The 13,274-nt window shown below is 42.1% G+C and overlaps 1 protein-coding gene across 1 annotated transcript in view; it reads right to left on the bottom strand.

The window, feature by feature from the left end:
- SVIP (small VCP interacting protein) overlaps positions 1 to 13,274 on the bottom strand; it is a 79,523-nt gene that overhangs the window by 47,932 nt on the left and 18,317 nt on the right. Inside the window, exon 2 of the mRNA XM_078684217.1 lies at positions 11,658 to 11,708. Within this exon, the coding sequence (XP_078540343.1) occupies positions 11,658 to 11,708 (51 nt within the window). The remainder of the gene's footprint in view (positions 1 to 11,657; positions 11,709 to 13,274) is intronic.

Below are 13,274 nucleotides of genomic sequence, written 5' to 3'. Positions count from 1 at the left end.
AATAGCACCACATCTTACGCTAAGAGATACGCACGGAGTACCTCGTTGCAGGCGACCATGCTATTTGACGTGTGGTGCCCGATGCACCTGCAACTCCGCAAATACACATACTATTATTCCATTTCCCATAGACATCACAGTTCCGACTCAATTATATTTTGGCCCTATTAAGTCTAGTCCATGAGATAACAGACTCCAGCATCCTGCAGAGGTGCCTGTCCAACCAATCCCCCGTTGAGCTGACTATTCATTCCCATAGGGTGGGGGATAGGTGGCTTGGTGCAAGCCGGTTTGGCTCTTAGCGGAAACCAGACTCCAGGAGGAGTTACTGGAGGCAATAGAGTGCTTTCTCACACTTAACAAGGTTTAGGTCCTTTCGGATATTATTTTTTGGGAAGCCCTTACGGCGGTCATCAGGGGGGACATTATATCCTATAACAAACATCGTAAACTCCACATGAGTGCAGATGTCCAGGCATTGGAGTGAGAGATCAGGGACCTGGAAGACAGAGCGGTGCTGACCCCACATCCCATCCCCTAGCCCCCCGTCCTAACTTTGGACATGGCTAGGGAATCGCTAAAGACTTGTACTGAGACCAAAATGGCGATTCTGGCCACTAAATATAGAACAGATGAGGCTGGCAACAAGGCTGGTAAATAGATATATTAGTTTGTGACTAGGGAAGCTGTATCAAGGTTTGTTCCAGCTATCTGTGTTGTTGGCAGGGGCACTGACACGAATCCCAGGAATCACATCAGCCTTTGCAAGTTACTATAAAATATTGTTTGTGGAAAGAGACCAGCTGCTACCGGAGATCCATAACCCCATTATTTGGGCCTCTCCCCAGGCTCTCCCTGCAAGACAGGGAAGAACTGGATCAGGACATTTCAGAGGAGGAAATCCTGAGCGCAATACATAACCTGCCCTATGGGAAAACTCAAGGTCCCAGCGGATTCCCGGTCCAATTTTTAAAAAGATGTACTTCTCAATTGGTTCCACAGAAGTCCCTACTTTATCAGGAGGCCCTGCGATTGACGGCCATGCCACACGATTTACATGGTGCCCATGTAGTTGGTCCATGTAAGTAGAGCAAGCCAATTACTGAATTACTTATTGGCACATATCTTTGAATAATACTGAATCCAAAATCCTAGCCAAAGTTCTTGCGAGTTACCTGTCAAGAGTGATATATTATAACATAGGGGGCGTGGGAACTCCCACGCTGGATCTAGAGGAGCACCAGAAGGTCTTAGCCTTAAGAATATCTGGAGATACATAGACGATATTTTTTTAATTTGGTCTGGTTCCCCAGAAGAGATCCTTGAGTTTCTTACCTACCTAAATCAGGTAGATGATCACATACAGTTTACTCACCATATTGATCTCAACAGCTTGCCTTTTCTAGACATTTTTGTTACCATTGACAACGGCAGTTTGAAAACCAGTTTGTACACCAAAGAAACGGACCGCAACAATGCCTTGCTGTATACCAGTTGTCATCCAACTTCTTTGAAGAAACATTTACCGTATTCCCAACTACTACGGGCCAAAAGAATCTGTTCAGATCCACAAGACTATCTTAAATTTGAATCTAACATCATACACAAATACAGAGACAGAAAATACCCTGACACGATTCTATCTGCTGCTCAAGAACGTGTAAAGATGAAAACCAGAGATTAACTTTTAACGTTGAGTACCCGTCAGAAAAAACTTGAGAGACCGGTATTTGTGTCTAAATATTCTTCAAACAGCCCAAACATCCAAAAAAATCTTTTACACAATGGTCAATGGTACAATTAGAACCTGATTTCCAGGGAATTTTCAACTGCATTCCCTTGTTCGCCTACCAAAGAGCGAAGAATTTGAAAAATATGCTAGAACATACCTCACCACAAAGAGCTGAAACTTTTTCTGGAACTAAACCATGCCACAATTGCAGTCACTGCCACAATATAATCAGAGGCAATTCCATCAATCACCCACGCACCGGAAAGACAATACACCTCAAAACCAATGCCACATGTGACTCTATGAATTTGGTGTATCTACTAAAATGCCCATGTGGCTTACCATACGTGGGAAAGACTGAGAGAAAATTGAAAATCCGTTTAACGGAACACAAAAGTACCATCAGAACGAAGAACCTGAAATCCCCTTTGGCGGCACACTTTACATCAGCTTCACACAACATCAGCCAGCTGAGATTCCTTGCACTGGAGGTTGTCCCCATGAGACCAGGGGTTGATAATCACAAGAGATTGTTGCAACGAGAACTAACCTGGATGAAATTACTGGACTCTTGCCAGCCTTTCGGACTGAATGAACGTACAGAATATAGTTGTTTCTTATAATCATATTCTTCTTTTATATTTTTTCCTTATGTCTATTATGCTCTTTTATTCTACTGAATTTCGCAGATTGACATCACTCTCTTTTCTAACACTTCTTCTAATATTTTCACCAATATCTTTTTTCCTCCATTGTTTTCTACCCTTTCTATTTTTTTCCTCCATTGTTTTCTACCCTTTCTATTCTTTACTATCGTTGTGTTTTTCATCTGATCCACTTTATGGATATTCACCATTTGACTACCTTCATTGTCATTTGTAAACCTTGTTCAATCTACATTCTTATCACATTTCATTCACTTCGTTGATACAATATTTATTGTTTCTACATTGTTTTCACTCATGTGGCCTTCCACACTTGTAATATGAATTAACCCAAGGTTTAACCTTTTGTCTATGTTCATCAGAAAGAATGTTTCCCGTAAGTTTGTTTGATATGTTATTATTTTTAGTCCTTTGTTTATGTCAGGTGCACGAACCTTCCCTGTGAGTCCGTTGTTTATGTTATTACCCGCCCTGCATGCCGCTGTTTCCACTTTTCAACCTGAACGCGGAAACGCTAGATCACTTGTAGAACGCCTGGTTACGGGTGAGTTTTTACCAGGAACTTCACATCAGTTTTTATGCACTGCTTGAATCATTTTGCACTATAGTGGTTTTTCATTTATCATTTGCCGAGTATTGACATTAGCGCTTAACACGCATGTTACCGATTCATTAAATGCTAACACCACTATATGTCGGTTCTCACTAACGCTCGGTCAGTCCACCAGCCAAATTGCCTTTCAGGACCCATTTTTTCATGTCATCCGTCGAATTACCTACGGTCAGTCACATCACCAAGTCGTTTACCTTGCATTAACAGCATGTTCGGTATTCTTTAGCTTCACGTTTTTGCGCCGATTTTCACTAACGATTAGTTATACCACCCTTTGATTTTTTACGTATAATCAGCACGACCACAACCTTTCACTCGGATTTGATTTACAGTCTGCTCACGTTTTGGACCGGTGATGTCACACGCCATGTCACAAGGGGAAGCACTTACTTTTCCTTTCCGCTTATGAATGTAGAGATGAGTTTCTTTTCCCTGCCCCCCCTCTAATACGATGTTTATCTCCTCTTAGATCCCCTGATGAAGGGACGCTATGTCCCGAAATGCATTGGGATTAATTACGGGATCAACTACAACTTGAAATTTAAATGTTGATACCAATGACACATCCACAGTGGTTTATATGACTCATAATATACAACTACTTGGACTTTAATGGAACAATAAAATTCAAAGCTTCAAACCTGAGTAAAAGCTTGATATTCTTAAGGCTAAGACCTTCTGGTGCTCCTCTAGATCCAGCGTGGGAGTTCCCACGCCCCCTATGTTATAGTATTCAACCCATTCTCTACCAGCCGGAAGAGAAACATTCTTGAGGCGCCCTAAAAAGTAACAAAAATCTTTTTTGGTTTACCATTGGATTACGCTCTAAACTCTCGGTGTGCCACACCACCATTTCAAGAGTGATATATTCCCATGTTCCTTGGGTCCAAAATGGCTTTATGCCTAAGAAGGGGGACAAAGCACTAGAAGTGCCTCATATATGTTGCCTTAGATTTCACTAGAAGAGTGACAGAACTACAGGCAGTGATTTCTATAGACTTTGAGAAGGCATTTGGTATGATTGAATGGCCCTTCTTGTTTGACGTCCTTGTAAAACTGAATGTCAGCCCAAAATTCTGCGCCTTGACTCGCCTCCTATTTAACCTCCTGTTGGCCGCTGTGCATGTTAATGGTACGATCTCTAGCTGCTTTCCTGGGAGGCATGGTACCAGGCAGGGATGTCCTCTCTCATCTTTTGTTTGAGTTGGCTGTTGTACTGCTGGCAAAATGGCTATGTGTGGATGCTCAACTTTGGAGGATGCGTGAACATCGGGATCATGAGGACCATATAGCTTTTTACGCTAACGATGCCTCATAATAGATGTACGATACCTGGAGCAGACAATCCCGAATTTAATGCAGATTCTTTGCACATATGGGGAAGATTTGAGCCTTAAGGTCAAATGGGATAAATTAGTGACGCTTCCCATAAATTGCTCGCTGGTTCCGGAGGGAGGGGTAGACTGGGGCACCCTGCTGTGGGTCTCCACCTTTAAATATTTAGGGATACATGTTACTCCATATCCGAAACGCTGCTGGGACCTTAATATTGAGCCAATATTTCAACAGTTACATTTCCAGCTTGATGCTTTCAGTGAGCTCCCACTCCCGGTTAACGGGTCGCGGGGCCCTCTTTAAAATGATCACCCTGCCCCAATGGTTGTACATCCTCCAAAAGTATACATATGCCCTCCTGAAGGTATTTCCTCTCATCTATACAATCTGTCATCAATAATTATATGGGATTGCGAGACCGCCAGAGTTGCATTCAATAAATGTGTGCAAAACCTTTATGATGGAGGGGTTGGGAATGACGGACATTCGACAATATTATTACACCTCGCAACTCTTACCCATCAATAACTGGCTGTATGCCGAAAGGGATTACTCATCTATTCAACGTTCCTTGCACATTTATATTGCTACCGGGCTTCTAAGCATATACCCGAAGTTACCAGAAACTTAACTGATTGTTGACAGAAAGCATGAGGTCTGGGAGCATTCACACATGAAGTCCTTTGGGAAACTCCAAACAGAATTTGTGCTTCATACGATAATGTTTTTTTTTTAGATCTTCAGCACCAACAGGTTGTAGAGAAATCCTCCAGATATCTCCAAGACATGCCAGCATTTAATCAGTTTGAATCCAAGCTGATGTTTGAATGGCAGGGGGGTGGGCTTAGATCCTCCATTTACAAAGTGTTTATTGTCAACATGCCAGAGTCGATGCAGTCACTTAACCACTTGGATGCTAAGGCCCTGGAAAGATTTACAACCACTTTCCATTGAAATCAATGGAAACTCCATGACGAGTTACCCTTGTCATTAGCATCCAAGTGGTTAAGGAGCGCTGGGAGAGCGATCTGGGGCCGCTGAAAAGGAGGACTAGGTTGAGGCTAACATGGATGCAAGAGAGCTTGTGATTCCAGCAAGGCTACATCAAATTCAGTTAACATATTTTCACATAATATATTTTACACCAACTCACCTGTACAGGATTGGGTGGAAGCCCTCACTAAAATGCACTAGATGTGGGGTGGGCAAGGGTACCTTTTTACACATGGTATGAGACTGTCCGGTGATATCCAGATAATAGGCAAAGATTTACTTAAGCTTGGCTGAAATTACCTGGTTGCCAATTGATTTGGACCCCTGCATGGTGTTACTGGAGATATTGTCAGGAAGAGTACAGGAATTGGGCATGAAAGAAATCGGTCACAATGGGTCTGATGAAGGCCAAAAAGGAGATAACACGGACATGCTGATCGGTGACCACCCCGCCTATGATAGAGTGGACATGAGCAATGCATCTCTGTGCAGCTGCAGAAGATAAGGCATACTTGGCCTGTACATGCCTTAGAAAACATTCACAAATTTGGCAGACTGGAACAAGTTAATTGATTAGTGCTTTAGGCTGGAGAGGGAAGGGGAGGATAGCTTGAGGAAACCAATTCTCCTATATATTTAAGGGGAAACAACGGTGCTTGATAGATGTCTGGTGGAGTAAGCTGCATTTTGCACACTGCTATTTCTCAAAATGTGATGAAAAGAGTTACAAAAAAGAATTGCTACAAAGATGCACCTGTTGATTTCATAGTTGTATTGTATTAATTCTGCCATTCTCCAACCCACACCAAAGGGGCCACTCTTGACGAAATCATTGCCAACAATGACTTGGCCTCCCTTTCCAACATCATGCCCACGACTGGTCTGGCCATCACCTGATTCTATTCTCAATCACCACCACGGCTCCACCCCCCAAACCCCACCAAAAACATCCAATCCGAGAAATGAACCAGAAATCTTAAAATCGTATCCCCTCATCCCCCCCGCCCCCCCGGGAACTGGAGTCTAAACTCCAAGCACAACTTCTTCTTACCCCTCTCTCCCAAAATGCTAACTAACTCACAGAGCATTTTAATAAAACAGAATTGTATTTGAAGCCTTAGACCAAATTGCTCCATCCAAATCATAGTTCAATTCAAATCTCAACAACGAAAGACGTGCACTTAGACTAACTGAAAGAGCATGAAGACAACACCCATCTCATGCCCATCTCGCCCTCCTCAGATCCACTATATCCACTTGCATGAAACACATTTTCTCTGAAAGGCCACTCACAATAAAGACCCCCTCTCTTATAACCTTGTCCATGAGCTAAAGCACATCATTGCCCCTTATTGGACTACTATCGTCAATTCCTCACTTTCAACAGGATGTGTCCCTCTCTCCATCCAACTCAAACAAATCACTCCATTCTTAAAAATACCAATTCCGACCCCAACGACCTGAACAATCTACGCCCTAGCTCTAACCTCTCCCTGCTTTCTAAAGCCCTTGAAAAATGTGCCCTGCTCCAACTGGACAAACACATTGAAACTTTGAACCTACTGGACTACTTACAATCCGGCTTCCGAAAAGGCTGCAGTACAAAAACTGTCATGCTAAATATAGTTGATGACATCCACCACTTCCTTGATAATGGCAAGACCTGCCTACTTATTCTCATCGACCTCTCAGCCACGTTTGACACAGTTAACCATCCTGCCTTACTTAACGCGCTTAAAGTTTACTTTGGACTCAATGGTCCTGTCCTCAAATGGTTCTCCTCCTACCTCCAACACAGAACACAACAAATCAAAATCTACAACAGCCTCTCTAACCCTACACCTGTCTCCCCAGGTGTCCCCCAGGGATCTATTCTTTCTCCTTCTCTCCTCAACCTCTTTATGGAACTCATCACCTTCATTCTAAAACAAGCTGGAATCAACTACCAACTCAATGCTGAAGACACACAACTTTATTACAAGATTCATTCACACTCTTCTGTTCTGCATCTTAACAACACCCTGTCAAAGATACAATTAAGGTTCCACTCCAATCATCTCAAACTCAACCCTAAAAAACTGAAATCATTCTCTTCTCTCCAAAAAACAATCCTCTACCTATCCAAACATGGACCTCTGACCTTAATGTCCTCAACTGTCTGGTCTCCTAATCCCTGGTCTCCTAATCCAACTCTGTAAAATCTCTAGGTATCTCCAATGGCAACTGCCTAACTCTTAATGTCCTCATAAAAAAACGCGGCCAAAGGAGCACTCTCTACTCTCCGCTATCTTAGGAAAATTAAACCCTTCATTCCAGCTGACGACTTTAAAACGGCTGTCCAATCTCTCGTCCTCTCGAGAATAAACTATGGTAACGCTATCATCTCCGGAACTCCTAAAGTTCACTTAGCTCCACTCAAATCTGTGCTCAACCTTGCGGCCAGGTGAATCTTCGACTTCTAACGGTTTGACCACATCTCCCCAGCCCTTGAAGCCCTAAAATGGCTTCCCATCGAAGACAGATCCTCCAACAAGATTGCATGCATTACGCACAAAGCCCTTCATAAAAATGCCCGCTGTATTTCACTAACAAACTCAACAAAGCGGGCTGCTCCATACCACTGAGAAGCACCAACGCTCTCATCCTTGTCCCACCTCTGTTAAAAAAGAAATCCATACAATCTTGCTCTTTCTCCGGAAACGCCCCTAACACCTGGCATGCCCTCTAAAGACCTGCGTATAAGGCTTTGTGTATTGTCTTTAAGGCAATTAATGGAACAGGTCCTGAGTTTCTAAGATGTAAACTCCAATGCTATGTTCCAGGCAGGATGCTACGATCAACTTTTGCTAAACAAGTGCAAGTTGACTCCTTAAAAAAAAACAATTGGGGAGGTAGAAGCTTTGGGCCAGATGTAGGTAAATCAGATTTCTTAATAGCGAATTTTACCGATTTGCTATTAGGAAATCGGTGTTTCCTATGGAGGTAAAGATTCGTTAAAAAATACAGAATCCTTAATATTCCTTATTACCGAACCGGTAATTGAGAATCGGTAATAAGCAATACCTACCCATTCATTTCTATGGGCTTGGAGGCCCATAAGAATGAACGTGCAGACATTCAGTATTAGCGATTCGGTATTACCGAATTCCTTAAATGCAAGAGCAATAAGGAATCGGTATTAAGGAATCGGTATTTACCGATTCTTTATTTATCGATTCCTTACATACATTAGGAATGGCTAAATACCGGTCGGTAACGCTGAAATTTACCGAATTTCGGCATTACCAACCGGTATTGAGCCACCTATATCTGGCCCTGAATTCTTTGTGCATCTAGAGCTTGGAACGAGCTCCCTTTTCAGCGTGGAAATGCCCGGACCTTTTTTCTTTCCGTAAGGGCTTGAAGACATGGGTCTTTTCTCAGTAGCAGGTTATCAGCCCCTCCAGGTTACCAGTACTTAGCGCCAGGACACCCCTGGGTAACCGTGCGCTATATAAGTATAAATAACATAACCTCAGCTTTAAAAACAGACCTCAAACTGCTGATGCTCAACAAATATTGGGGTCCATAATCCTATTCATTTCTCACTTGTTCTACTCCTCCTACCATTAAGCTTACCTCCTTCTCGTGTTACTGTACATAATATGATTACCTGTATCCATTTTATTTATTTAGATTGCTCTCTGACATATGTACATTTTATTTACTCTATTTGCTCTTTTTAGTCTAACCCTCTTTGAATTCCACGTTATGAACAAATGTGTTATTCGCTCAGATACCCCTGGGTCTAGCCAGAGCTAGATAAAACCTTTAAATAAATTGTCACACTGTATCTTGATGTTGTGTAACAACTCTCCAGAACAGAAAACTTACACTGTTGCAGCTCACAACACTGACTAAAATGTGATGAGGCCATTCAAACACTGTAAGAATCCCTGTGACTAAGATAAATAGGGGCTAGCATACGCTCTTTGCATCCACATCCAAGTAAGAGCCAACTACGCTATGAAAAGTGAGAAACTATCACAAACCTGTAGTGACAGACTGGCAGAATGCCCTAAAAAACATTCTTCCCTGCCGCAACCTGAAGTCTTTTCTATATTCATCCAGAAATGTGAGCAAACTGCTGTGTGTGAAATCATGAGTAATTCTTTTATTTCAATCTAAGTTCAATGCTCCCAAGGCATGTACCCTCCACGTATGATAACAACAGAAAACTATCTTAAAGTTTACTACATTCATTCAATGATGATATTGAAGTGATTGCTCACATGGAATTCATATATGCAGTACACATAAAAACAGCAAAATCACGGTCATGATTATATCAGGAAGAAAACAGCATGTCGGAATTACTTTCAAACAATTGGGTGGAATTTATTGTACATAAGAATGCAGTAAAATAAACAGAATTGAACAATTAGTATAAAGTGTGCATTACCCCAAGTGACATACAGGGAAGTAGCCAGAAAATTAAAATACCTTGTTTGTTATCAGACCCAGGGTGTGAAGTGAGCAAATGCAACCCTCTTAAGTAGAGTTCCTTTCACCCTCCTTTCATCTATCCAACCATTCATCCATCGATCTGTCCATACCTTCACCTTTACATATTACCACCAATTGGCCCATTAATCTTTTCACCCATCCACCCATCAATATGTTTATGTATCCATCTGCCTTTTAACCATCCATCGATTCATTCTTCTTCATTGGCTCACATATTCACCAGTCAAACCGTTCACTCTTCCATCCACAAATTAGTTTACCCTTTAATCCTTTCACTGCTCTTAGAACCTTCTATTCATTTTCCTTCTTTCCTTCCAGTCTCCCCTTCCTTTCGCCTTCCGTTCTTTTTTCCCTTTGTATCTACCCATCTTTTTTTCTCCCTGCCTTACTTTCTCTTTCATATCTTTCTCTGTCATGCTCATGTTTTCCAATGTTTTCCTCAAGTTGTTTTTTTTTTGCGTTTCCTTCCTTGTGCATGCCAGCTGAAATCTCATAATCTTCTCTCATGATATTTCCTAGCAGTGCTGTTTATCAGCATTTAGTCTGCAGACCTGCAGACATAAGAGTCCCATAGACAACTAAATGTTTATGTGGACCCAGTTCCAAACTCATCGGGCTAAGTGGGAGCCTCCGCTCAAGTGGCTAAAATGCAGAGGTTCCCTACGCCCGTGGTAACATACCATAACCAAACACAAGTTGTGAAAACATTGCAGGTAGTACAGGTATATTGGTAGTATCAGACTGCTATATTCAATATTAATTTCTGAAGAATATAAGAACACAAAAATAGGTTCACGTAGTGCTTTGAAAGACAAAAGGTCTGCCCATTTCATTACTTCCCCAGGTCAACCCCAGTCCTGAAGAGACTATTTTATGCCTTAACAGGGTCGAAATGCTGTCAACACTTCCACAGACAGACCATTTGTTTGCCAGAACACTATGAGAGCATTCCTTAGTGTGCCTGTATTCTTTAGAAACTAATATTGTATATGGCTGTCTGATACTACCAACATACCTGTACTACACACACTATTTTCACAACTTTTTCTTGGTTATGGTACGTCACTTGGAGTATTGCACACTTTACACTGATTCTTCAATTCTGTTTATTTAACTTCATTCTTAGGCAAACTAAATTCAACCCAGTTTCTTGAAAGTAATTCTAACATGCTGGTTTTCTCTTGATTTAATCATGACAATAAAGTTGCTGTCTTTGAGTATACTTTAATAGTAATATCTTTATTTGTTTCCAAAAATAAAACCATAAAAGAACAACGCAATCTAAAATAAAATACATAATCTGGACGGCATCCTGACAGACTTACTAAAACACTGACGTTAGGTTAAAAAATGTTATTAAATATAAAAAAAAACATCATGGAGAAAGTACACCAGGAGAGGACAGTTCATAACAAAGGCAGATTAATGTCTGAAGTGACTGTATACTGCATATATGAGTTCCATGTAAACGCTTGTTCAAGCTTTGTTTTAATACCCAAGTCCGCACGACATTTGAGTTACACTTGTCTTGAGAATATAAGATATTATAGTAATGGCAGATCTTTCCATGTACCTCAAACTAATCTCTATACAACTGCATAAGAACTTTATCATACTGGGACAATTTCCAAATGATTAAATCAGGGCAACTCCAGTTAGACCAATCCTAAGGAATAAAAGAGCCTCATCGCTTTCACAGTTGAATTGTGGCCTATAAAACGACACACACATAATACAGATGCAAATAGCAAATCTTTGAAGACATTGGTTTTAGGTGTGATGCTACTTAACAGCATGTCTCCTATTAACTTACTTCCATCTGTCTTTTTTCTGCAGCTTCAGCTAGTTGTCTTCTTTTCAATTCCTGGATGAAATGTAAAAAAAAAGAAAACAGTATTTAAAAAAACATATTTAGATGTCTCTGCTAAAAAACCCACATAATATGAACATGTTAGAACGGGGATCTCTGGTTGGCTAAGGCTTGCGCCAAAGCCAGGCAGAGAGCACCACTCTAGTCAGGTCTGGGGAGTTACACGCCAAAGATAACCCCTGCTCACCCCTTTGTTAGTTTGGCACGAGCAGTCAGGCTTATCCCGGAGGCATGTGTAAAGCGTTTGCGCAACACACACACACAACAGCAACACACTAGGCACACCACAAAAGGAACTCCACACAAGGTTATATATAAAAAATAGCCTTTGTATTACCATAAACAGATTAGATCATAATCACACAATTTACACTGTGCCAACTGGCACTGGGTAGTATCTACACCTGACAGGGCCAATTGGGCCACTGTCAGAACAATCACAAGTCACCAATTTTAAATTTAGCACAAATAATACATGTAGAGCACAACAAGTAACTACTGGTAAAAGTTAGTAACACACTATGCAATAATAATCAAATTAGACATAAAACATATTAGGCCTAAAACACAATATGCAATCACTGTAGGCATAAACACCTGAGGTAAGAATCACATTAGGCCTAACTCACACAGTGAAATATAACCTCACTAGCATAAACCATAATATGCAAAACAACCTCCTAATCATAAAACAGATTTAGAGGTATAAAACAGGGCATAAATACATTACGCATAAATCACATGGGGCATCAGGCAATTACCATCTTAAACACAGTATGCACAAGTCACCTTGCGCTAGAGTCACCTTAAGCCTAAATCACATTATGCACTAGGCATCACAGTATAAATTCATTATGTATTTACCATCCTAAACACAGTGTGCCCAGGCGAGGGCACAGCACAGGAAAACTATCCCCAGGCCAACCGGCCTCTCACATGGCTCCAATGTCCTATGTCCAACAATAGTCGCGCTGTCTAGGCAGCGAAAGCAAAGGTGCGCAAGAGTCTAGGCCTAAAAGTGGCAGCTGCCCACTAATTGCTGGGCAGCTGTAAAAATCAAGGGACGGGCACGGGCACTTCGGTGCCCTCAGGAATCCACACTGGGGCTTCCTAGACAATTCTGCGCCACGTTGCAGCTGCCTGCGCTCTCGCCGGGCAGCTGGAATCAGCACCAACAAGCACTGGCCCTCTCTGTACCTCTGTTGCCACAAATAATGCCCCACCAGCAACGGGGATGGGCACTGGGCACATGGAAGTGACACTCTGGGACTAAAACTCGCTATGCCCCAAAAATGTTGCAGTTGCCCACTGTCACGCGGGGCAACTGTAAAGTGGTCTTGCCAATAAGGTGAAAAACACGGGCTCTCCTGGTGCTAATCACGGCGCTGGTCAGGCTCAGAGGCCGCCCCACTCACCGTAGTACTGTAGGACTCCGACGCCTCCTTCTCCGGTCACAGGACTCCGTAACCCGCGGTCCCCGCTCTTCGTTGTGGACTGCGCGGGCTGGTATGCGGTGGGGGCAGGCACCGACAATGTGCCTCGGGCCCCCTCCGCCTCACT

The sequence above is a fragment of the Lissotriton helveticus genome, chromosome 3_2 (assembly GCF_964261635.1).
Source record: "Lissotriton helveticus chromosome 3_2, aLisHel1.1, whole genome shotgun sequence".
In the NCBI taxonomy this organism is placed as follows: Eukaryota; Metazoa; Chordata; class Amphibia; order Caudata; family Salamandridae; genus Lissotriton; species Lissotriton helveticus.
This window is presented reverse-complemented; position numbering and strand designations above follow the sequence as displayed.